The 24,930-nt window shown below is 43.4% G+C and overlaps 2 protein-coding genes across 4 annotated transcripts in view; one reads left to right on the top strand and one right to left on the bottom strand.

The window, feature by feature from the left end:
• The window catches only part of CTPS2 (CTP synthase 2), a 109,833-nt gene extending 106,660 nt beyond the window's left edge, over positions 1–3,173 (bottom strand). Inside the window, exons 1-2 of one of the 2 annotated variants that reach the window (XM_077888314.1) lie at positions 2,939–3,173; positions 1,150–1,391 (exon numbers count right to left, since the gene is read on the bottom strand). The gene's annotated coding sequence lies outside the window, so the exon portion shown is untranslated. The remainder of the gene's footprint in view (positions 1–1,149; positions 1,392–2,938) is intronic. The other variant, XM_077888315.1, reaches the window with a different exon arrangement.
• Positions 3,174–3,330: 157 nt separating this feature from the next.
• The window catches only part of SYAP1 (synapse associated protein 1), a 33,707-nt gene continuing 12,107 nt past the window's right edge, over positions 3,331–24,930 (top strand). Inside the window, exons 1-5 of one of the 2 annotated variants that reach the window (XM_077888323.1) lie at positions 3,331–3,644; positions 12,202–12,320; positions 13,106–13,172; positions 17,459–17,532; positions 21,445–21,584. In XM_077888323.1, the coding sequence (XP_077744449.1) occupies positions 3,452–3,644; positions 12,202–12,320; positions 13,106–13,172; positions 17,459–17,532; positions 21,445–21,584 (593 nt within the window). In that variant the 5' untranslated portion in view covers positions 3,331–3,451. The remainder of the gene's footprint in view (positions 3,645–12,201; positions 12,321–13,105; positions 13,173–17,458; positions 17,533–21,444; positions 21,585–24,930) is intronic. The other variant, XM_077888322.1, reaches the window with a different exon arrangement.

Here is a 24,930-nt window from a genome sequence, read left to right as displayed (position 1 = left end):
CATTTCAATACTTCATTCCCTGTTTACTTCCAGGACAATTACTAGGATCCCCCCTTTCTATAATGAGGAATCTGAGGCTTAGAGATGTGAAGTGTCCTGACCAAAGGTATATTAGTTAATATGAGTGGCAAATCCAGGACATCAATGTAAAATATTTGTCCCTAAAGCCAGATTCTTCACCATAGGATGTGGGGCCTTATCCTCATTCTACTTATCCATGTAGCTAAAGGATGGAAGATATCTTGTGAATACAAAGGGATTATTATGGGGGCAGCCCTGGTGGCCTAGCGGTTTAGTGCCGCCTTCAGCCCAGTGTGTGATTCTGGAGTCCCAGGATCGAGTCCCACGTTGGGCTCCCTGCATGGAGCTTGCTTCTCCATCTGCCTGTGTCTCTGCCTCTCTCTCTCTGGGTCTCTCATGAATAAATAAATAAAACCTTTTAAAAAGGGGGAATTATTATGATAACTACTGTATCAATCCAAAATGGGGGAAAAATTGAACAGAAAAATGAATTTGATAACAGGATTCAGATTGATTTGGGTAGGACAAGAATATCCTCATGAATAAACAAGTGTTTATTCATGGCCCACTACCAGCACAGCAATAAGAATAAAAAAGAGATGAAAAATAAAAAAGTCTGTCATTTAGTTGATTGCTCATGCTCTCTTACAATCTTTTATTTTGAAGAATCCTACCTTTCAGAACAATTGTGAAATTGTCTGTTCCCTGGGGAATATGCTGTGGTATTGAGTTCCTGGAGATAAAGTAAAAGTAGTGCTATATGGGCTGGGCTCCATCTCTGTGTATTGGATGCCAGTGCTATATTTTTGCAGGCAAAGAAACGTGAAGCACAGAAAGGACAAATAACAGGTCAAGGCTATTCATCTATTAGATAGTGAAGTTAGAACCTTCATTCCTCTAGGCTTCTGCCCAAAATTCTGGGCTCATTCCAATCATACTCGAACCAAATATCCCTGTTCAGTAAAGTGCTGACCACTTCAGGTTCTTACGGATATAAATCCTAGAAAACATTGGTCCTAAGATGTCTCTTGACTTTCAAGGCTGAATCAATACCCAGACTCGAAGAACCATTGATGCCACTGAATTGTACACTTAAGAATAGTTAAAATGGGGGGGAGGGAGCGGTACCTCAGTCGGTTAAGTGTCCAACTGTTGATGTCAGCTTAGGCCTTGATGTCAGGGTTGTGAATTCAAGCTAGGTGTGGATCCTACTTTAAAAAAAAGTTAAGGGGATCGCTGGGTGGCTTAGTGGTTTAGTGCCTGCATTTGGTCCAGGGCACGATCCTGGAGTCCTGCAATCGAGTCCCGCATCGAGCTCTTGGCATGGAGCCTGCTTCTCCGTCTGCCTGTGTCTCTGCCTCTCTCTATGTCTATCATGAATAAATAAAAAATAAAATAAAAAATATTTTTTAAAAAGTTAAAACAGCAAATTTATGTTCTATATATTTTACCACAGTTTAAAAAATTAATAGTGTAATAGACCAAAAACCATTGAACTGTACACTTTAAACGTGTTAATTATACGGTATGTGAATCATATCTCCATAAAGTTGTTTGGGCTTATTAAGCTAAAGTCCTGGATTTGAATAGTGAATATACCTCAGGCTGGAAAACTGGAGAGCAGGGAAATCTGTCTCCACATACTCCTACAGGACACTTGAAGTAGGTGGGAGGAGGAGGAATAATGGGTATCCTTCGCCAATAGGTTGCTTAAGAGTATGCTTGTGAAATCTGTTTATGCACTCCCTGCTGTGGAAGGGTAGTTGTTCCCTTAACCAGTTTTTTTTTTTTTTTCGTTTGCATGTTATTATGGAAAAAGTTAAAGGTACAGAGTATCAGATATAAAAGTATTACCACCAGCTTGGAGAACTGTCAAACTGTGGCTAAGCTCATTTTATGTATATCCCTACCCATTTCTGCCTCGCCTCTGCCTTTATTTTGAATCAAATGACAGATATCCTATCATTTCATTGGTAAATATCTTGGTAGGACACTGTAAAAGATCAGAACTCCTTTAAATACACACGATACTATTAGCACAATCAAAAAAATATCAATCTGTATGTCCATCGACATATAAATGGATAAACAAAAAGTGGTATATACACACAGTAGAATGTCATTCAGCCTTTTTTAACACAACATTTTAAAAGTAGAATTTTAAGAAAATTCTGATGCATCGTACATCATGGATGAACCTCAAGAACATTTACTAGTGAAATAAGGCAGTCACAAAAATACAAACATGGTATGATTACACTTCCATGAGGTTCCTGGAGTAGTCACCCTCATAGAGACATAAAGTAAAATGCTGAGTGCCAGGGACTGGTGGGGAGAGAGAATGGGGACTTGTGTAATGGGTCCAGTTCGTGTTGCAAGTTTAAAATACTTCTGGAGATTGGTTGCATATTGTGAATGGACTTCATGGTACTGAACTGTACACTTAAAAATGGTTGAGATGTTACAGTTTATGGGTGTTTTTAGTACAATTAAAATTTCAACTTAACCATTCCCTAGTTACAGGAACTATGGTGTGCTGAAATTTCCAATTTTTATAAATGTCATAGTTCCCCCCCCCCCCATGTTTGTTTGAGTTAGGATCCAAATAAAATCCACAGGTTGCCATGGGTTATGGTTCTTAAATCATTTGTCATAGGGGCAGCCCGGGTGGCTCAACAGTTTAGCGTCTGCCTTTGGCTCAGGGCATGATCCTAGAGTCCCAAGATCGAGTCCCACATCGGGCTCCCTGCATGGAGCCTGCTTCTCCCTCTGCCTGTGTCTCTGCCTCTTTGTCTCTCTCTGTCTCATGAATAAATAAATAAAATCAAAAATCATTTCTCATCTATAGGTTCCTCTTCTCCTCCCTTCGTAGCAATGTATTTGAGGAAATGGGGTCGCTTGCCCCATGGCTTCTCACAGTTTAGACTCTAGTGCCGGGACCACGTCGTGCGCTTTACCACTTTCCTTCGTCCTCTGTGTTTCCAGTACATTAATTGTTGGACCTAGAGGCGCTGGGCCAGTTCTGCTCGGGGCTCGGAAAGGGGCTGAAGCCAGCCGGACCTGAGGAGGCGGCCAAGCGGCCCAGAGTGACAGGGACGCCGTTTACACGTCGGGGTCAGTCACCCAGAAAAGCCGGGGGAGGACGCGAGGGAAGCGGGCGGGGCCGACGCTGGGAAAACCCTTTGTCCGCTTTCCACGCACGTCACAAAGTCCCAGAAATAAGCCGCCGACGGGGGCGGGACCTTTGGCGGAAATGACACAGGCGCCGGCGGCGGCCGAGCAGCCGCAGTGAGCCGGGGGCGGTGCAGAGGCGGCTCCCGCGTCGCACTTCCGGGCATCTCCCGGGAGCCGGGCTCCGTGGAGTCGCGAGGCGGCCGTGCCTCCTAGGGTCTCCGGTGGCCCCGAGCGCGGCAGCGGCCCCGCGGGCGGCATGTTCCGGGGTCTGAGCAGTTGGTTTGGCTTGGAGCAGCCGGCGACGGGTGGCCGGCCGGCCGAGGGAGCCGGGCAGCTGGACGGAGCCGCTGCCCCCGAGGAGTGCTGTGAGGCGCTGGCCGGCGAGGCGGACGGGGAGCCGCGGCAAGCGGGGGACCAGGAACTGCTTCATCAGGCCAGAGGCCTCGGCAGTGAGTCGCCTCCGGCTCTTGCGACCGGAGAGGGTGGGAGGGGGCCCGCTCCCTGCCCTAGACGCCCGGGGGTGCGGGCCCGGCTGCGTGGGGCTGTCGGGTGGGTAGGACGGGGGCAAGCTGTGCGTGTCACTCGGTCGCCTCGGGACGGGACAGGTGGATCAGCAGCCGGGCGAGGCCGAGGCTTCATCCAGCGGCCAAATCCCGTGCCTGCCGCTCCTGATGACGGGTCACCCTGGAGGTGTCTAAACCTTGGGAGCCAGGGCCTCCGTAAAACGCTGCGGCTCCACGTCTTCGGCTTTGACAGGAAATCTTTTTTGGCCACGTCTCCAGCTTTCATCTCCACATCGATCACCCCCAGGACAGGGGACGTCGGGGAGCTTAAGTTGGTTGGAAAAGTGCCCCTTTGTGTCCTTAGGACACAGTATGTTGTCTGAAGTACATTCCGGGAACACTTCGGTGTAGTGGAATTCTTTTTAAGGCCGGGAAAGTAGCTGTCCATTTTTGTCTGTGACGCAAGCTTCGGTGCTATACTTTTTCTTCTTTTATTTAAACATTTTTTTTATTTATTATTTATTTATTTATTTATTTATTTATTTATTTATTTATTCATTCATTCATTCATTCATTCATTCATGAGAATGACACAGAGACAGAGAGAGGCAGAGACCCAGTCATAGGAAGAAGCAGGCTCCGTGCAGGGAGCCGATAGGGAGACTCGATCCTGGGTCTCCAGGACCACGCCCTGGGCTGAAGGCAGGTGCCCAACCGCTGAACCACCCAGCCAGCCCGCTGCTATATACGTTTGATGAACGATATCTCCTTCACTCTGTTAAACCTCCCACTGACTTAGGAACACAAGCCCAGAGTTACCAGCTCGAAATTATACTGATAGTAAGCACTAGAACTGGAAATGGAACCTAGGTCTGTCTAATTTCAAACCCCATACTCTGCGAGCCACACTCTAGTTAGGGAAGACAGTAAAAGTAGCAGACTTGAACAATCAACACCTAGCTCTGGTAATTCTGATTCTGAAGACCTTGGCGGGCTTAAACAATCAAAGAAAACATCTTGGACAAGGTGGTACATAAAGTAGATGGCACTACAAGTGAAGGAACTGAAGCAAACGTAGATACTTAGTTTAGCAAGCATCTTTTAAGAATCTACTAAAACGCCAGAGCATAAGGGAGTCTAGGACCTGAGAGTGGACGAATACATATGTGAATAGAAAAGGCTCTGACATTCAAAAACTTTGAGGAGGGCACAGGGAAAACAAACATCATCTCAACTCTTCGCAGTACAGAATCTCAGTTCAAGGCCCCTGAACACTGCACAAGACAAATAAAGCTAACTGCTGTGCAGTACAACCTCTAAAGAGGGAACAACTGTTTTATATGTAGAACATTGACAACAAATGAGCTTGTAGTACTCAAGAGATGTGAGATAAATCGTACTACAGCAGAAAGGCTGTTAGGTACATAGTCAAGATAAATACAAGTGGGACCATGTTAGGAAAACCAGGGTATGGGTCTTTACTCCATTTCATAAAACACACACGACCATTTGCATCCATCTTCAGGAATCTAACAAAAGTCTTTTTTTTTTTTTAAAGCAATCTCTGTGCCCAACATTGGCCTTGAACTCACAACCCTGAGATCAAGAGTCACATGCTCTACTGACTTAGCCAGCCAGGCGCTACAGAAGTCAATTCTTAAAACAGGGCTTTATTGACTTGAAACCTCACATTTAAAAATTTTTAAAGATTTTATTTACTTATTTGAGACACAGAGAATGAGCAGGAGGAGGAGATGGAGAGAAGGAGAGGGAGAGACACAAGCAGACTCCCTGCTGAGCAGGGAGCCCAATGTGCGGCTGGATCCCAGGACCCTATGATTATGACCCGAGCCAAAGTCAGACACTTAACCAGCTGAGCCAACTAGGCACCCCATCATATTTGTATTTAGTAACAAAGACTTGAATATTATAATATAAACATGTTTTTAAAGATTTATTCATTTATTTATTTATTTGAGAGCACAGCAAGGGAGAACATGAGTGTAGGGGCAGAGGGAGAAGGAGAAACAGGCTCCCCGCTGAGCAGGGAGCCCGATGATGCGAGGCTCCATCCCAGGACCCTGGGATCATGACCTGAACTGTAGGCAGAACTTCACCGAACTGAGCCACCCAGGCGCCCCTTAAAATAGTTGTATTTTCAATATGTATGTCTACTTTGGAGCTTGATTCTCCCATCTGTCTCTCCTTACCAGACTCTTTTAGTGTTTGGATTAGATGGAAGTATGCCCTTACTTCCTTGCACATACACATTGTGAGTGTAAAGTCTCAAAATAAGTGAGAACTCTTTTGGTTCTGAAATTTATGTGATTTTAAAAAGATGTAAAGGTTCTAGTTTATACACAAACCTTCAGAAAGATGAGAGATGGATCAGATATTCTTTTTTTTTATTTTTAAAGATTTTATTCAGGCAGCCCTGGTGGCGCAGCGGTTTAGCGCCGCCTGCAGCCCAGGGTGTGATCCTGGAGACCTGGGATTGACTCCCACATCGGGCTTCCTGCATGGAGCCTGCTTCTCCCTCTGCCTGTGTCTCTGCCTCTCTCTCGCTCTCTCTGAATGAATAAATAAATAAAAATAAATATTTTATTCATGTATTCATGAGAGACACAGAAAGAGAGGCAGAGGGAGAAGCAGGCTCCATGCAAGGAGCCCGACACCGGACTCAATCCCAGGTCTCCAGGATCACACCCCGGGCTGCAGGCAGCGCTAAACCGCTGAGCCACCTGGGCTGCCCGAGATATTCTTTTACATACTGATCCTAAGGGGTATGTTATTTTTAAAAAGACTCCTCTCTCAAAAACTGAAATTAAGTATCTCTGAGTCTGACTCCCACTACATAGATACATTTCTTTAGCATTTTAAAATCTTTGGACTCTCCTTTGTTTTGTAAATACTTGTTGAGTGCCTGCCTTCAAGGTTGGATTCTAGATACATCTGGGCTGAGTGAAGTAAGTCAGTCGGAGAAGGACAAACATTATATGTTCTCATTCATTTGGGGAATATAAATAATAGTGAAAGGGAATATAAGGGAAGGGAGAAGAAATGTGTGGGAAATATCAGAAAGGGAGACAGAACGTAAAGACTGCTAACTCTGGGAAACGAACTAGGGGTGGTAGAAGGGGAGGAGGGCGGGGGGTGGGAGTGAATGGGTGACGGGCACTGGGGGTTATTCTGTATGTTAGTAAATTGAACACCAATAAAAAATTAAAAAAAAAATAAATACATCTGGTTCATGGTGATCTATTTGTAAATTTAGGCAACTCACCAATTACAAATGGTGGATACCCAGGCCTAGATTCCACTCCCTTACTCAAAACCAATACCTTCCCATCCTCAGTCCTCCCCCCTGATGAACTCTGGCCTCCTAGGATCACCTGCTTCAGAAGGAGAGCATCTTATAAGGGAACACACTGAAGAGCTCCTCCCTATCTCACTGAAGGCCTTGTGCCCTAAAGTAACTTATTATTCAGCACAGATTGGTTGCTTGGTTTTTGTTGAAGCTTTATCTGTACTCTTTCTTTGGGGAAAAAAAAAATACAACACAATCCCATACCTCTGAGAGTGTTAAATAAAGAGAGTCATTTGCATAGTTTAAATAAGTGGGAGGGTGGCCAAAAATGAACTTTGCTTTTTTTTTTTTAAGATTTCATTTATTTATTCATGAGAGACACAGAAAGAGGCAGAGACTTAGGCAGAGGGAGAAGCAGGCTCCCCATGGGGAGCCTGATGCGGGACTTGATCCCAGAACCCCTGGATCACGACCTGGGCCAAAGGCAGACCCTCAACCACTGAGCCACCCAGGTGTCCCAAGCTATACCTTTTTCAAAACTGTCTAAGGCCAGTGCATGCCCAGAAATTGGAGGAAGGGCCACCTCCTCTTTTCCTTAGAAAAGTGCTCCTAGTATTTGCAGTGGAACTGTATTAATTAGACCATCTTCTTTTTCTGTAAGGAAAGTGCATTTCAAGTTTGAGGTGCCTAACTTGCTTAGTTTACAACTAAAGTTAGTGTGTATGTAGGAAAATATATGTCTGCTTCAATACAGAAGTAAAATAACAGATTTACCACGGAGGAGGGCAGTGCAAATGGTCAAGAGCTTGGATCCCACAGCTTATGAACAATACTAAAAAGAACTGGGATTTTAGCTTGAAGAAGAAAGTTAGGGGCATTACTCAAAATTCTGAAAATTTGGGGGTTTTTTGTCGAAAAGTCATTATATGTTACATAAGAGGACAGATCTAAGTCGGAGAGAGGTAGAAATGACAAGGAAAATGGAAAGGATTTTCTAATTAGAGGAGCATAACAGTAATAATTGGCTACCCTTTGAAGTCATGTGCTCCCCATTCCTGGAGGTAGGGCTACTTGGGTAAGAGATTCAATTAGGTAACCTCTAAAGCCCCTTACAACATGAATATTCTAAAATTGTATGAAATACAGCATTTTTTAAAAATTAGCCAGCCCCTTCTTAAGAATATTGATTTCTAGAGCAACCCGGGTGGCTCAGCGGTTTGGCACAGCCTTCAGCCCAGGGTGTGATCCTGGAGACCCAGGATTGAGTCCCACATCAGGCTCCCTGCATGGAGCCTGCTTCTCCTTCTGCCTCTGTCTCTGCCTCTCTCTCTCTCTCTCTCTCTCTCTCTGTGTGTGTGTGTGTCTCTCATGAATAAATAAATAAAATCTTTTAAAAAATATAAAATATTGATTTTCTAAAGCAAAGCTTTAGAAACCATTGTCTGCTCCTTATTTTCCTATTCTAGCAGCAAGCCTTAAACTCTACCTTCTTTTACTCTGACATATGTATCCCTTTTCTGACTTCTGAGAACCTTCCTTCCTACTTTCTTTTATCCTTATCATTCCATTCAGTTCTGTAAGGCCTTGTCACTTGTTCATATGACATGAGGCAATATAGGATTGGGACACAAGCTTGCCAGTTAGAAGCAGATAGCCTGGGCAGCCCAGATGGCTCAACGATTTGGCACCTGCCTTTGACCCAGGGCGCGATCCTGGAGTCCCGGGAGTCTCTGCCTCTCCTGCCTCTCTCTCGCGCTCTCTCTCTCTCTCTCTCTCTCCCTCTCTCTGTGTGTCTCTCATGAATAAATGAAACCTTTTTTTAAAGATTTTATTTATTTATTTATTTGTTTGTTTATTTATTTATTTATGATAGAGAGGCAGAGACACAGGCAGAGGGAGAAGCAGGCTCCATGCAGGGAGCCCAATGTGGGACTCGATCCCGGGTCTCCAGGATCGCGCCCTGGGCCAAAGGCAGGCACCAAACAGCTGAGCCACCCAGGGATCCCCATAAATAAAACCTTAAAAAAAAAAAAAAAGCAGATAGCCTGTGTTTGAGTTTCCTGTACGATTGCCTTTATTGTGACGTCATTTGCAAATTACAGAAAATCCAACAGAGGCATAAAATGAGAAGTCCCCAAGACCACCCCTAGGTTTGATGAGCACCCACCAAAACGGGTTGCTTTGGCAAGGAGGAAGGGATTAGGCATTGGCTAGGCAGTCAGCAGAGTTGGCCGCTATCTTAACGGGCAAATCATTCAGTCTGTGTGAGCTTCAGCCAACCTAGCTATAAACTGGGCAGATTATACCTATTCTTCCCAGGATGATTGTGAGACTAAAATGACTACTTTCACTGTTAGCAGTTTGCCCTCTCCTTCCATAAGGTTGCGTAGTCATACTCACTGAGAGCCATTTTACTCAGTCTTTTCTTCTTTGGTTGCTGCTTTAATTCAGACTTTCTCTTTGTGCTTGCATTCCTGAAGTGGACTTTGTACTCCTGTTACTTCCTGTTAACTCTTAGTCTCAATTTTTTCTAACAACTTAATGAAAACTATCTTTAACTTGGTGTCTTCCAGTATATTAATTTGCAAAATTAATAAACCACTTTTCATCTGTATGAGCTTCTTACCTGAAAATCTCCTGGCAGATTTTCCCACGCCCCACTTCCTCTGACTTTGGAATCCAGGCCACTCTCTAATTACTCTTGGGAGACCTTCCTCCCTCCTTTTCTCTGAGTGCCTCTGTTTAATGATTATTCTTGCTGCTGTTTTCTTTGAGCCTCTTAGTGGCTTGTTTGTTTAGAAATAGACATTCCTTGAGGACGAGAACTATAGTTTCTGCAATGTTCTCTGTGTTCAATGCACTCCACTCTTGGACCCATTAAAATCTGAGAATTGAGATTATTATGCCAAAATACCAGGGTTTTTTTTTTTTTAAGTTTACTTATTTATTCAAGTAATCGCTACACCCAGTGTAGGGCTCAAACTCACGACCCCGAGATTCACAGTCACAAGCTTTTCTGACTAAGCCAGGCAACCCTAAAATGCCAGTTTTTATGTATTTTTTTTTTAAGATTTTATTTATTCATGAGAGACACAGAGAGAGGCAGAGACACAGGCAGAGGGAGAAGCAGACTTCCTGTGGTGAGCCTGAGGAAGGACTGGATCCCAGGATCCCTGGACCACGACCTGAGCCGAAGTCAGATGCTCAACCACTGAGCCACCCTGGGGTCCCTAAAATACCAGTTTTTAAATGACAGTCCTCCTTAAAATAAAAATGATTCCAATTAAAATATTTTCCTGAGAAAATCTTAAAAGGAACCCTACTCTTTTAGAACTTTAGATTTCTTTTTTTTTAAGATTTTATTTATTTATTCATGAGAGACACAGAGAGAGAGAGAGAGAGAGGCAGAGACACAGGCAGAGGGAGAAGCAGGCTCCATGCAGGGAACCCGACTCAGGACTCGATCCCAGGTCTCCAGGATCACACCCTGGGCTGAAGGCGGCGCTAAACCGCTGAGTCACCCAGGCTGCCCAGAACTTTAGATTTTTGACTATCTGCAAAGAATATTTTTACAAAAGAACCTGGCTGTCTACCCAATTTATTCTACCACTCTGAAAATAGATGAGTCATAACCAAAAAGAAATGAAGGACCTCCCTAAAACTCAGCAATTACTGTGTTGCTCCTCTGTCATTTAGCAAGTACTGATTGGTCATTCATTGGGGATACTGTGGTGAATCAGACAGCCTTGGTCCCCGCCTCAGTGGGACTTAGGGTGGGCCTTCAGTCTAACTGAGAGGACAGAGCCAAGTAATCAATAGTCCCATGAATTTTGTTGGTCTGGCAACACAGGTGCTGAGGGAACACATCTCAGGAGCTCCCACTCCAGCCGAGGAGCCAGAGAACTTTTTCTGAGAAGTGCTATGTAAGCGGAGACCCACAGTATATGTAGAGTTAGCCAGATAAAGGGCGGGCAGATACAAGTGTTTCAAATCAAGGAATAATGTATCTGAGACTTCCTTAGAGATACTTGAGAATTTCTTGGGGTCATATGAATGTAGGATAGGAGGGAGAAGAATGGCAAGAATGAGACTAGAGCCAAGTAGAGTCCTGTGGTTTGGTCACAATGGAGTGTTGACATCACTGACAGGTGAACACCACCAGACACAATGAGGGAAAGTAGACTGTTTATGGTAAAGGCTACAGAAAGTGGAAGAGAAGTCATTCAGATTGGGAGATAGTACTGTTGCTCCCAGATAGCAGTACAAGTTGCCGGATTCCCTGGAACAGATACTAGCCACCAGTGAGGATTTAATCTGGTGTGCCAAGCTCCCTTTACCACTCTTACCTGGGTTTTCCCCCTGCCTGAGTGTTATGAGAGTCAGCCTACCTGCCCTCAGCAGGTGCAAGTAGCAGAGGCAAGACTGCCCTAATTTAGTATTTCCCACTAGATGAGGTTGAAAGGCCAGTTGCCCAGGAGAATCCCCCCAGCAAGTCTAGCTTCACAACCTGCCTGAGGTTGCTTCTTGCAGCCTACGTTGTATACAGTGTGGACTTTGAAATGATATTTGTCTACATACAAGCCTTTGTTATAGTTGCAATAGAGCCTTGATACTTAGGTCTTTTCAAGTCTTCAGGAAAGTTAATATTGTGCTTTTGTTTTGTAAAGGTGAAAGTTTGTGTGTTCCGGTTTTAATTTTATTCTATATATTTGCTCATATTAGTTAAGAAAGATTTGTTTTATTTTTTTATTTTTTTAAGAAGGATTTCTATTTATTAAAAATTCCCCCAGATTTATTATGGGATGGCTTAATCTAGGAAAGGAAGGACATGTTTTCTTTGAACAAGAGGGAAGAACAAAATAAAATAGGATATTAAAGGTCTAGAAAGGGAGGAAAGTGAAAGGAAGCCTTCATCTTATTTGTGAAGTTAGAAGGGAAATTATCTACTGAGATAAATTAAAATGAGAGACCGGAGAAGGGCAAGACATGTCTGAAACGGCTACTGGGAGAGAAGGGGTGGGAGTATGCTAACGCTATGGATGGCCAGTCCAGAGAGTGGAGTGTGTTTCAAGTCCTAGTTAGCAAGAATCATGCCCTATGGTTTAAGATTCCCATGCGAGCTCTTTAAGGGAACAGTCACAAATATAATAATCATTGTACTTGAATGGAGCATAGACTGTCTTTTATTCTTTACAGACTATCTATTTAGCTTTGCAACTGCTGCTACAAAAAAGATAACTGAATCAGTTGCTGAAACAGCACAAACAATAAAGAAATCAGTAGAAGAAGGAAAGATAGATGACATCATTGATAAGGTACATTTAAACATCTTTTGAAATTGATTAGCAGCTAATATAATTATCTCTTCTTTTTATGAACTTTATTAACCCAAGTAGGATATCATATTCTGGTAAAAATATTAATTGTTGAGATTCTTGTTTTTTTTTTTCACTTTTTGTATAAGAAGTAGCTATGATTTAAATAACTTTGGTTTTAATATATTCGAAAATACACTGATGCTTCTGGGTAATACTAAACTTTTTATATTTTTTTAACTTTTTATATTTTAAGTTTAATTTTAAACTATAACTGTTTGCAAATATTTATGCCTTTGCATCATCCATTTAAGTGTTTCAAGTCCTAACCCATTAGGAATTATACTTTTAAGACTTGAAGAAGTTTGTACATTTCCTGCAGTGGTAGGGTGCAGGCCCAGGGAATTTCATTTATGTTGGCAATTATTTGAACTAAGGAGATCATCAATTAAACTTTAGAGAGCTTGTTATTTAGATGCTTTGTTGTGTGTGTGCCATTTGTTAGAATGAGATTTGACATGGCTTTTATTGTTTTTTGGAATAAAGCAAAAATTCAAAATGCAATTATCTTTGCATTTAAAAAGATAATCCATCACAAAAGACTTGAATACTTAAAATTTTAAAATGTTGAATTTCTCTTTGTTGGGGAAAGAGGAAGTATCACTTTTTTAACCTTTTTGAAGAAAATTAATAAAATATCTCACAACTTCACAAATCTTAAATGTAATTCTTATCTAATAATAAACTTCTCAAAGTAACTTGACTCTTTATGTATTTTTTAACAGACCATTATAGGAGATTTTCAGAAGGAACAGAAAAAATTTGTTGAAGAACAGCATACCAAAAAGTCAGGTATGATGCAAGTTTTTTGTACATGACTTACTTACCTGCCAGATTTTATTGAGCACCTAATAATGTGCCAGACACCACACTAAGGCTCTGAGAATACAAAAATGTGTAAGTAACAGCCCATCCTTCAAGTAGCACAAAGACTAGTGGCAGAGACAAGCTCATAAATCTTTGGGCTTTAAAGGAAGGAAGGAAATTGTTCCCTGTGGCTGGGATGGAGAGTGAGATTAGCCGGTGACAGCCCCTCTGGAGAGCTTGCCCTGAAAATGGGTAAGCTTTCATTTCTCAGTTTATAACCTGTCCAGCACAATGTGTGATGTACACATAATAGGCACTTAGCAAAAGTTGGCTCCCTTCCCATTCTGTTTGGGAGGGGAAAATGATAGAGCTTTCCAGAGGAGTAACAGAGGACTACAAAAAGTCATGAGGTGTTTGGGGAAGTTACTCAATATATTTCTTTTTTAAAAAACATGATTTTATTTATTAATTTGAGAGAGAGCACGAACAGGGGGAGAGGGTGGGCAAGAAGCAGACTCCCCACTGAATGGGGAGCCTGTCACAGGATTCATTCCCAGGACCCTGAGATCATGACCTGAGCCAAAGGCAGGTGCTTAACCAACTGAACCACCCAGGCACCCCTTAATACATTTCTTTGCTGACAAGTGCTTGTTTACATGTTTAATAGTTATTAGGTCTCAGAATGTCTACTTTTACTGTTTGGTTGTACTCAAATACAAAACTGGCCTCATGTCTTTCTTTGAATTTGGCAAAAGAATAAAATAATTTGATCAGATTGAGCAGTGCCACAAATTTCAAAAGAGCTAATTAGTCCTGTGGTAAGTCAGGCATTGTCATGCCTAGGTAAACTCAAAGTATAAAGCAGATCTTTGGGACAAATAATCCATACAAATTAGCATTCCTTCGTGATTCGAGGTAACCAGTGAAAATGATCTCAGCTTGGAGACTTGGGATAGGAGCTGGTTGGAGCCTCTGAGATAGGAACTTTGAGAGAGTAGGGTGAAAGGATTGGAGGGACTTTCAGTTTTGAGGTGCCCATTAAGACCCCAGGTGAGAAGAACATGTACAAAGGCAGGGAAGGGAATGCAAGTGGCATGTCAGGAAAATGCCATTGCTCAGTTACACTAGTCACATTTCAAGGGCCCAATAGCCACATGGAGCTAGTGGCTTCCATATTGGACAGTGCAAACCTAGAACATTCCCATCATTGCAGGAAGTTCTACTGGTCAGCACTGCTCTAAATTAACTGAATGGGGTCCAGCAGCAGCAGTTAGTTGATTCCTATTTGAAGTATGGAGAATTTCATCTACCAATACAGATTATTAGTCAAGTCATGTAAAAACCATGAGAGTGGTGACCTCCTCAGTGAAAAGTGTGTAAAGCATGAAGAGAGCTGAGCAGAGATCTACAGTATTGAGGGGGAGGGAGGAATGGGAGAAATTGACAATTCCTAAGTACCTGCTAAGTGGCACGTACTTTATATACAATATCTTTTTTAGTAAAAGGATCAGCAAGGCTACGTAATTATGCTGAAGGTTGCTCAGCTGGTGAGTGATGAAACAAATCTGCCATCAAAAACAAAACAAGTGATGCCTGGGTGGCTCAGTGGTTGAGCGTCCATCTTTGGCTCAGGTCATGATCCCAGGGTCCTGGGATCGGGTCCCACATCAGGCTCCCTGCATGGAGCCTGCTTCTCCCTCTGCCTGTATCTCTGCCTCTCTCTGTGTGTCTCTTGTGAATGAATAAATAAAACCTTTAAAAACAAAACAAAAAACGGTGCCCATTTACCTGAGAGAGAACACTAGGAGAGAGAAGCAATGGAAGCCCAGAGAGGGGAGAATTTCAAGGAGAGTGAGGTCAGCTGAGAGGTCGCTTTACAAGAGCCATACGAGAGGCCCTATGTGAGTGTTCCATGTGCATTTGTTCATTTAACAGTCACAATAACTCTCTGAGGTACTTGAATCTCCATTTTGCAGAGAAAGAAACTGAGCCTAGAGTGAAAAGAACTAGGAAGTGCCCGTGGGTTGGACAACCAGGAGGTTATTGGTCGCCCTAGAAAGAGCAGTTTCAGAGGAACAGGGAGGTGGGGGGTGTCTCATCCAGGTAGGTAGGTTGGGCCTTGACAGGACCTTATCTGAAGGTAAGAAACACCAGGAGAGGCTGCTCAAGGTAAATAGACTTAAAATGGTGGCCAGAATATATTTTTTAAGTTTTTTTCTTTTTAAAGATTTATTTATTTATTCATGAGAGATACAGAGAGAGGCAGAGATACAGGCAAAGGGAGAAGCAGGCTCCACACAGGGAGCCCAACATGGGACTTGATCCCTGGACCCCGGGATCATGACCTGAGCCAAAGGCAGGCATTCAACCGCTGAGCCACCCAGGCGTCCCGAGGCCAGAATATTAAAATCAATAGTGTGAGGGGGGAAAAAAGTTTTGAAAGGGCTTTACCCCAATTTTTTTAAAGTATGAAAATATGTTTATTTTATCTTATAGTTAAATGGAATTTGGATTATATAATTGCCACCATTTGCTTGCTTAGGATAAGCCAAAAAAGGAGCCATGTATCTGTCTTTCTGTCCACATGTCCATCCACACATGCACATAACTTTTCTATCAGTTGGTACACAACAGGATGTCTCTTACATTGGATTTTTGCAACGTGATAGAAAGGGAGGTCTTGGCAAAAATATTAGGACCCCCTGCAGATATATCTTCTGTGCTGACCTCCCACCTCCACAACCTTGGCTCTGCCCTCTTGCCCTGCCCTGGTTCGGATGGCAGCGCTACTCAGATGAGCAACACACTCACTGACTTTTTCTCCACTCTTTCACATTTGCTGCTCCCTCTGAACACCCCCTACACACATCCACCGCCCAACTCCTCCTCCTAGACCAAGATCAGCCCCCAGGTCTCCACAGAAAACCCCTGGGACTCACCTCTCAGTAGTTGTCATTTGTTTTCTGTCATTATAAGCCTGCTAAGCTGTACTGTCTTTTTCTTGTGAGCCCCAAGGACAATGTGTCTGTTGTAGATCCCAGCCCTCTTGTTTATTGCCCCTGATTTGCCCATTTCTTTCTTCATTTGCTTTCATTCTTGACAACCCTTTTCTTAGTTCCTAATTGCTTTTTACCTTTTGTCATGAGTCAAGTACAGTGACTTTTTTTAAAAAGAGCTTTTTATTTAGAAATAATTTCAATTTACAGAACAGTTGCAAGTATAAAGGGAGTATTGAGAACATCCGTACACCCTCTTACCTAGATTGTTGGTTTTATTCCATCTTTCTTGTCCTTTACATTCTTTCTCCCTTTGTGTTGTCTTTTCTGCTCTATTCAATATATATTTCCTAAGAATTAGGGGTATTCTCTTACATAATCACCGACCAGACAGTTAGCAGCTTTAGGAAATCTAACATTGATATAATGGGCATATTCTAATTTTGTCAACTGACCCAGTAATGTCCTTTGTACATTTTCCCCCTCAAATACAGCATGCAGTCTAGGGTACATTATTGTAACTTTGGTCCTGTGTCTTAGCCTCCTTTAATCTGCAACACTTCCATGGTCTTTGTCTTTTAGGACATTAATGTTTTGGAAGGTACTCCCCCACCCTTTTTTTTTTTTTTTTTTTTTTTTCAGGGAGAGAGAGCACAGCATGAGCAGGGGGTAGGACAGAGGGAGAAGCCGACTCCCTGCTGAGCAGGGAGCCTGACATGGGGCTCAGGGCTCCATCCCAGGACCCTGGAATCATGACCTGAGCCGACCTGACCCAGAGGCAGGCAGACAACCAGCTGAGCCACCCTGGCAGGCCGCCCGGCGCCCCCCGCCCCCCCCCCCCCCCCCCCCCCCCCCCCGTCCTTTATTTAAATAAATCATTCCTCAGTTGGGCTTTGGCTGGTATTTCCTCATGATTAGATTCAGATTATGCATTCTTGGCCATAATACTACGTACATGATGTTGTGTCCTTTTCAGGATATCACATCTGGAAGCCCACAGTGGCCATCTCTTTCATTGGTGGTGATGATTTGGGTCACCTGATCAAGGCGTTATCCAATTTCTCCACCATATGATTTAAGTAATTTTTTTACCAAATACGTACATGCTTTAGTCATACATCACGTCTGGGAATTAAGATGAATGTTCATGTTTGGAACTTGTTAGTAAATTGCTAAAATGATTATGTGGAAACTCTCATTCTTTCAAACCACAGAGTGCAGTGTATAACCCTTGTAAGCTGTTTTTCTCTTTTCTTTGTTATTAAAAACCTTCAGAAGCAGCGGTGCCCCCATGGGTTGATAGTAATGATGAAGAAACAATTCAACAACAAATCTTGGCCTTATCAGCTGTAAGTATCTTGTGATTCCCTGGATAGAAATACCTTCCCCCCCCCCCCCTTTTTTTTTAAAGAAATACCTTCCTATCATGATTTTATCCTTAGAATGTTTCCTTCTGTACAATTTTTAAAATGTTTTGAGATGTTAGAACTGTACACATCTACTTTCATTGTTTTTTCCCCTAAATTTCTCCCTACCCTGTTTTTTTTTCCCAACCCTAAGTTTTAACTTACTTCTCCTTAAGTTCTTTTTTCTTAATGGAAAACTATAATCTATTACACAAAATAATTCTTTCAGCCTTAAAAGAATTCTTTTATGTTATTAAGATAATCTTTTGAGATATGCCATCATATAAAGTTTCTAGATAGCATTAGAATGCTCTGAATGTTCATCTGAATGAAAAGATTGTATTCTAAATTTTTTCTTTAACTGTTATGTGTATTTGAAACGGAAATTGAAAAAAATAAAATTTTCTATGCTGGCCCACAAAAATTTCTCTTGGGACATGAGAGACTCCTAACTCTGGGAAACAAACTAGGGGTGGTGGAAAGGGAGGTGGGTGGGGGGTGGGGGTGACTGGGTGACAGGCACTGAGGGGGGCACTTGACGGGATGAGCACTAGGTGTTATTCTATATGTTGGCAAATTGAACACCAATAAAAAATAAATTTATAAAAAGAAATTTGGGACTTCAGAAGGGAATACAATGATAACCAGTAAACAATTGTACAGCACCTGATAGTTTCAGAAAGAACTTTCGTACACATTATCTCCTTTGAGCCTCACTGCACGTCTGTGAGTTAGGTAGGAGCTTTATTGCTCTGTACAGACGTGAGGAGTGTGACTCCCAAATGTGACCTTCACTAAGGAACATGTGTCTCCACTGGGCTGTGCATTCTTAGCGGGCAGAGGCTGGCTTTGATCTCTGTCCTCAACACCCAGCAGCCTGCCTGGCATGGGACTCAGCAAATAGGGCTTTTACTGTATCAGTGGTTTTCAAGCTTTGTTTTTAATCCACTCTTTTTTTTTTTAGCTGACATTTTAAGGTTTTTTTTTCCTTTCCATTAGTAGACCCTTCAAAGGCCTGAGCATTCATTATGAATTCAGTGTGAACTCCATGTATTTGTTTACTGTATGATGGCCAGAGTTGATGCTGACATCACATAATGGTTTTCTCCAGAAGCAAATTGGGACAGTGAGACTCACTTGCGGGCAAACATCAGATATTCACCAGTCAGGTCCCCATAGCTCTTCTGTCCCTCAGACCTGTTCCTGTCCTCATTTCTCCATCTCAAAATAAGATTCCAGTTTTTCACCAGTTTTTTCTAGTCACGAACCTAAGAGTTTTCCTTCATTCACCTTCAGTCACACACACACACACACCCCAGGTCTGCTCACATCCTGACAGTGCTGTGTTCAAAATATACCTCTACTCCACTTCTTTACTGCCACTGCCACTGCTGTGCCCTTCGTGTCACTCTCCTACATAGAGCCTTCTAATCTCTCATAGGCTAAGATCTAAATTCCCTCCATTGGCTTCTAAGGCCCTTGGCTTTGCACACCTCTCCTCCCTTGTGCCCCACTGCCCTGCCTCCCAGCACTCCAGCCAGTTTTTTTTTCTGGTATACAAGCAAGCTGAGCTTTGTTCTGCTTTAGTGCCTTTTGCTCACTGTCCCCTCTTTCTAGAACGCCACCCTGCACCATTCCATAAGATCTCATCTCACCTGTCACCTCCTCCCTCACCATCCTTTCAACCCTCCACCAATTACCCCATCTCCTAGCCTTAGCAATCTAAACCTTGGTCTGTCTCTTCCCAGTCCTCCACCCCACGATTGGAATGGAAACGCTCGGAGGGCAGGGACTCCATCATGCCCTGCTGAGCAGGTGGCATGGTGCCTAGAGCATAGCAGGTGCTGAATGGGCATCTGCTGAATGGGTGATGCCGTGAACGTTGCATATAGATACACCTACAAGAGAGCACCCAAGATTTCAGCATGGCCCAGAGGCTTTGAACCATCTTGAGTACAGCCTTTATGGTGGCTACTGAATTTGTTAAGGGATAGACTAAGTTGCTATAATAGAGAAATTCAAAAATACAGTAGGTTAAATGGGCTGTGACTTTGTCTCCCTCCCTCCTTCTGCCTCATGTAGGAGTCCAGAAGTAGATGGTCCTTGTAGGTGTGCTTTGCCCATGAAGTCATCTACATACCCAAGTATTTCCTGTCTTAATCCTATCCTATGCCAGCCTCTATGGTGTTGTCTGCCTTCTATATAGTGAAGCCAGCTCCCATGACCGTGGTTGCATTCCAGCCTGTGGGAATTGGGAAAGAGGTGGGTGGGCATGCCAGACTGTTTGAAAGATGAGACTCAGAAATTGTACCTATCACTCAGGCCTACATCCCTTTGGCAGCCTAAATTCACGGCCACTCATAGATGCCAGGGAGCCTGGGAAACCCAGTCTCTGGCTGGGTGGCCATATGCCCAGCTGGAGCTCAAGAGTTATGATCCTAAAAGGAAGGAAGGAAGGAAGGAAGGAAGGAAGGAAGGAAGGAAGGAAGGAAGGAAGGAAGGAAGGAAGGAAGGAAGGAGGGAAGGAGGGAAGGAGGGAGGGAGGGAGGGAGGGAGGGAGGGAGGGAGGGAGGGAGGGAGTACTGGGAGATAATTTGCAATCTCTGCCATAGTTGCCTTACATTCTCTGATTAGCCAAGCACTAGTTGAGACAATTCAGAGCCTACAGCAGAGTAACCCTTTAAGCTCCTTGTGTTGGGGCACCCCTTACTTAGGACGTAATGCTGTCGTTAGGTAGTGGTAGAGAACTCAATTCAGCAAATTGTTTTTAGAACCTCCTCTGGGCCAACCTTGTCCTAGGACCGGAGGTAGATGAGATCTACCCTCTAAGACCCTGAAGGCTTACTAGACAGCTGCTAGATGAGTGCACACACAGCATCACTGCCTATGATGAGCACCGTAATGCAGCATGGTGATGAAGCACAGAGGAGAGGGGGGGCATCTCCCTGATTTTGGAGAGGGAAGAGGATGATCTCAGAAAAGCTTTCCAGAACTGATGACATTGGAGCTGAGTTATTGTCTTGGGAGGAAGGTGTGTAGATGTTTGGGGGATGTGAGGCAGGGTTTGAGATTCAGACAGGGGGCGTTGTAAGCATTTGGGTATGACTGGACTGCAGGATACAGGTGGAAGTGTGGATAAGGAGCCAAATCATGAAGACCTTTTTATACCTTTCTGATGAGTTTAGGTTTCATCTTAAAGGTGACAAAGGAGTCATTGAAGGATTTTAGTGATAGGTAAAACACATGTTTTTCTTGGGCAGGGTAGAAAGTGGGTTGCTCTGAGTAAGAAAAACAGGACTGGAGACAGCTGCAGCTGTAGAAATCCAGGTGAAACATGATGGGGCAATTTTAGACTTTGCAATTTTTAGGTTGGAAGGTAAAATAACTAAAATCCATTTTGGTTCAGGTTTGTTCTTGCTTTATTAATGTAGGAATTCTCAAAAACAAAAATACTGTTAAAATCTAACATGGGCAAGATGAGATGAAACTGACCGGTGCTGTTAATAGCCAGCTTCTAAGATTTAAGTAGCCAGTTTTCTAAGATTATTCAACACTAGTTTTCACATACCTAAAGTGCTCACTGAAACAGACGTGTTCATATGATTTCAAACTCTAATTTCAACTAATTGCATGATTGAATTTCCTGGTCTCCCACGAGGCTCTCTTCAGTTGAGACTGTTAAATATATGACAGGATCGGTCATTCTCCACTCTGGTCAGCCGACAGGTTAATGATACTTTAGTCGACTTTGTGACTGAAATCTTTAGAATTTGGTGTTTGTCAAATCAATGATGCATTGTTACATATTAATCACATCCTATGGTTTTCCCCATGTTTTTCCCCTTTTCATCAAAGGACAAGAGGAATTTCCTTCGTGACCCTCCAGCTGGAGTGCAGTTTAATTTTGACTTTGATCAGATGTACCCTGTTGCCCTAGTCATGCTCCAGGAAGACGAGCTGCTGAGCAGGATGAGATTCGCCCTTGTTCCTAAACTGTAAGCAGTATGTTCCTGAGCTGGAGCAGTGCTGTTCACACAGCGTGTACTTGTGTGTTCTAATGGCCTTGGTCGTATGCACAGTATCAGGGAAAAATTGTGGAATGGGAGCCAGAGCAGGTTCCTACTCTCTCTTCATAAAAAACAGGCTCTGTGGCCCTTCATCTTGCTCGCTCATGCTCTTGCTGTCCCCTCTGTCTCTCTGTCTCTGTCTCACACACACACACACACACACACACACACACACACACAGAGCCATAGAATCAAAACTGAGAATGGACTTAATAGGAAATTTAGGGTGGAGATGAGATGTGCTCTTTTATCCCCAGTTAGAAGTGAGAACATAGTTCCTACAGAAACAACCAACGTACCCGTGTCTTCCAAATAAAACTAAGGTCTACAAAGCTCATCAGGACCTGGCCCACTGCTTTTTTCCACTCAGGCTCTGCCCTTTGGCAACGTGTTCCTGTCCTCTTTCCCACCCGAGCTTTTTCCTCTACCCGAAGGCCCTCTTCTCTTCCAAAAGTCCCTGCTTGTGCTTGGAGCTCCAGTGCAAGCATCATGTCTTCAGGGACACAACCCTGACAGGTATCAGCAGAGGCCCCCCACAGAGGTCCCTTTCCTTTCCCCTCTGCCACCACGGGCTCTTAATCACCTTTTTGAATTCCAGTTCCTTGTTTTCAATCTGCACTTTTAGTCCGCAGTCTTTCTTACTCTGAGTGTTCCTTTTTTAGAGCACTCTATTTTTGTTTTTAATTTTTTAAAATATTTAATTAATTTATTTAGAGAGAGAATGTACATGTGCACGAGTGGGGGGAGTGCCAGAGGGAGGAGTAGAGAAAGAATCCCAAGCAGACTCCATGCTGAGCAGGGAGCCCAATGCAGAGCTTGATCCCATGACCCTGAGATCACAACCTCAGCCAAAATCAAGAGTTGGCTGCTCAACCCGCTGAGCCACCCAGGCATCCCAGCACTCTATTCTTTTTAGATGGGTACGGCATCTTGCTGTTCTCTGAGAACATGAAGTATAGTTTCCTTGAAATACTCTTTTGTCTCAATGCTTTTCTTCAAAGCCTTCATGTTTGTCTTGAGCTCTGTCGTTCATGTTGCAGGTTTTCCTTACCTGCCCTACATATCTGAGGGGACCGTAGTGAAGGAACACTTAGAGCTGTGCATTCCCACAGGCCTTTTGGAGAGGGAGGCTCAGTAGCCGAGGGCTAGGTGGCCTCCCCCAAGAGGACTCATCCACCTCCTGCCTGACCCCTCTCAGCCATGTCAGCTATCTGAGTGTGGAGTGGTTTAGCTCATAGTTAACTGTCACACTCCGCTGCATGAGAACACAGTCCCTGGCTGGAAGGGGCAGTGTGGGAGGCAGAGCCAGCTGGCCACTCCTTGCCACCATTCCTCTTGTCTTGAGCCAAACCTCCACCAGCCTTCAGAGATGCCTGGTGCCTCCTGTCCCTGGGTCTTTCTGAGCCGATGCCTGGTAGACAGGCCTATTCTTTTTTTTTTTTTTTAAAGATATTATTTATTTATTCATGAGAGACACAGAGAAAGAGAGAGAGAGAGAGAGGCAGAGACAAAGGCAGAGGGAGAAGCAGGCTCCATGCAGGGAGCCTGATGTGGGACTTGATCCCAGGTCCCCAGGATCATGTAGACAGGCCTATTCTTGCTGGCTGGCCCTCCTGCACACTCTCTGGTCGATGGAGTACATTACTATTTGCCCTTTACCTTTTTGGCTTCCGCTGTGGTTTCCTGGCCAATTCTCTTTGTCGTGTGGATTTTATCTACTTAATGTCTTTTCTATTATTTTAGAAGTGTTTTCAAAGGGAGCACAGATATATACATGTTCATTGTGTGCTTTGTTTAGCAGGCCAAACAGGGGTTTTAACAAATATTTGCTAGCTCTTTGGTTCATATGGGAGCAAAGATCTTCTGTCTGTGAGAGAACAAGTGTTCTTCCAGACCCGGAACAATAGTTATATCTAACCTTTTACTTATTTTTCCTTTTTAGTGAAACTCTTCATAATTATTAACATGTTGGAGGTGGATTTTTGTAGCCCTTCTCTCACTTCACCTCCTTTTCTTTTTGCTTAAAGATTTTATTCGTTCATTCATGAGAGACACAGAGACACAGAGAGAGAGGCAGAGACACAGGCAGAGGGAGAAGCAGGCCCCATGCAGGGAGCCCGGATCCCGGGATCACGCCCCCGAGCCAAAGGCAGATGCTCAACCACTAAGCTACCCAGGCGTCCTTCTCCCTTCCCCCTCTAAAAAGAAAAACATGTGTTTTATGGCTAAAATCTCATTACAAATCTAATTCCTAGATTGTGTCTAAAGTAGCTATTTTTAGGGCACCTGGCTCTTGATCTCGGAGTCATGAGTTTGAACCTGACATTAGGTGTAGAGGTTACTTTACGACAAACAAACAAACAAATAAATAAAGGAGCTATTTTTAGTTAAGGACATAAAAAAATATATCATCTGATCTGTTCTTAACTATTATGCTCACAAAATCCCGAGAGTTGGCTTTTGAACAGTTCATGTATATATATCTGTTGGAAGCTCTTTCATCTCAGAATTCGGGGTTGCACCTATTCTGAATAACTGCCTCCTTCTTTTTTTTTTAAATTGCAACCTTCTTTTTTTTTTTTTTTTAAGATTTTATTTATCCATTCATGAGAGACACAGAAAGAGAGAGAGAGAGGCAGAGACACAGGCAGAGGGAGAAGCAGGCTCCATGCAGGGAGCCCAATGTGGGACTCGATTCTGGGTCTCCAGGATCACACCCTGGGCTGAAGGTGGCACTAAACCGCTGAGCCACCCGGGCTGCCCTAACTGCTTCCTTCTGAGATAAGAGTAACAAAGCTCTGGGGTTCAGGTGGCCTTTGCACCTAAAGGCTCCATCAACTTGAAGAACATTTGAATCACCTTGGGCCACACAGTGGGTTCCCTGCCAGTGCTGTTGGGACTGTCCAGAGGCCCGGGGACGCTGGGGCATGTGGCCTGGGGTACTCATGGCAGACAGGTAGCTAGCTTTGATTCCATAGTTTGAGTTATTGACAATTCTGGACTTCCTCTCACTGCTGAGAGTAATTTTAAAGTTCATAAAAGATTTGGAGAATTTGTATTTGGTAAATCATATTTCTAGTTTGTTGCTGGCTAGGTAAATTGTCTATTGAGTAATATGATTCCAGTTTCCTATTAATTCTGTTAGGGATGATTTAGAGATTAGGGTTGTCATTTTTTATAATTCTTTATCTGTTAGAAATGCTTACTGAAATATTTGTGGATGAAAGGATGTAATATCTGGCATTGCCTTAAAATATTCCATCCTACACCCAGA

Source organism: Canis aureus, chromosome X (genome assembly GCF_053574225.1).
Source record: "Canis aureus isolate CA01 chromosome X, VMU_Caureus_v.1.0, whole genome shotgun sequence".
Classification (NCBI taxonomy): Eukaryota; Metazoa; Chordata; class Mammalia; order Carnivora; family Canidae; genus Canis; species Canis aureus.
Note: the sequence above shows the minus strand (reverse complement) of the source record. Positions and strands in the feature narration are given on the sequence as shown.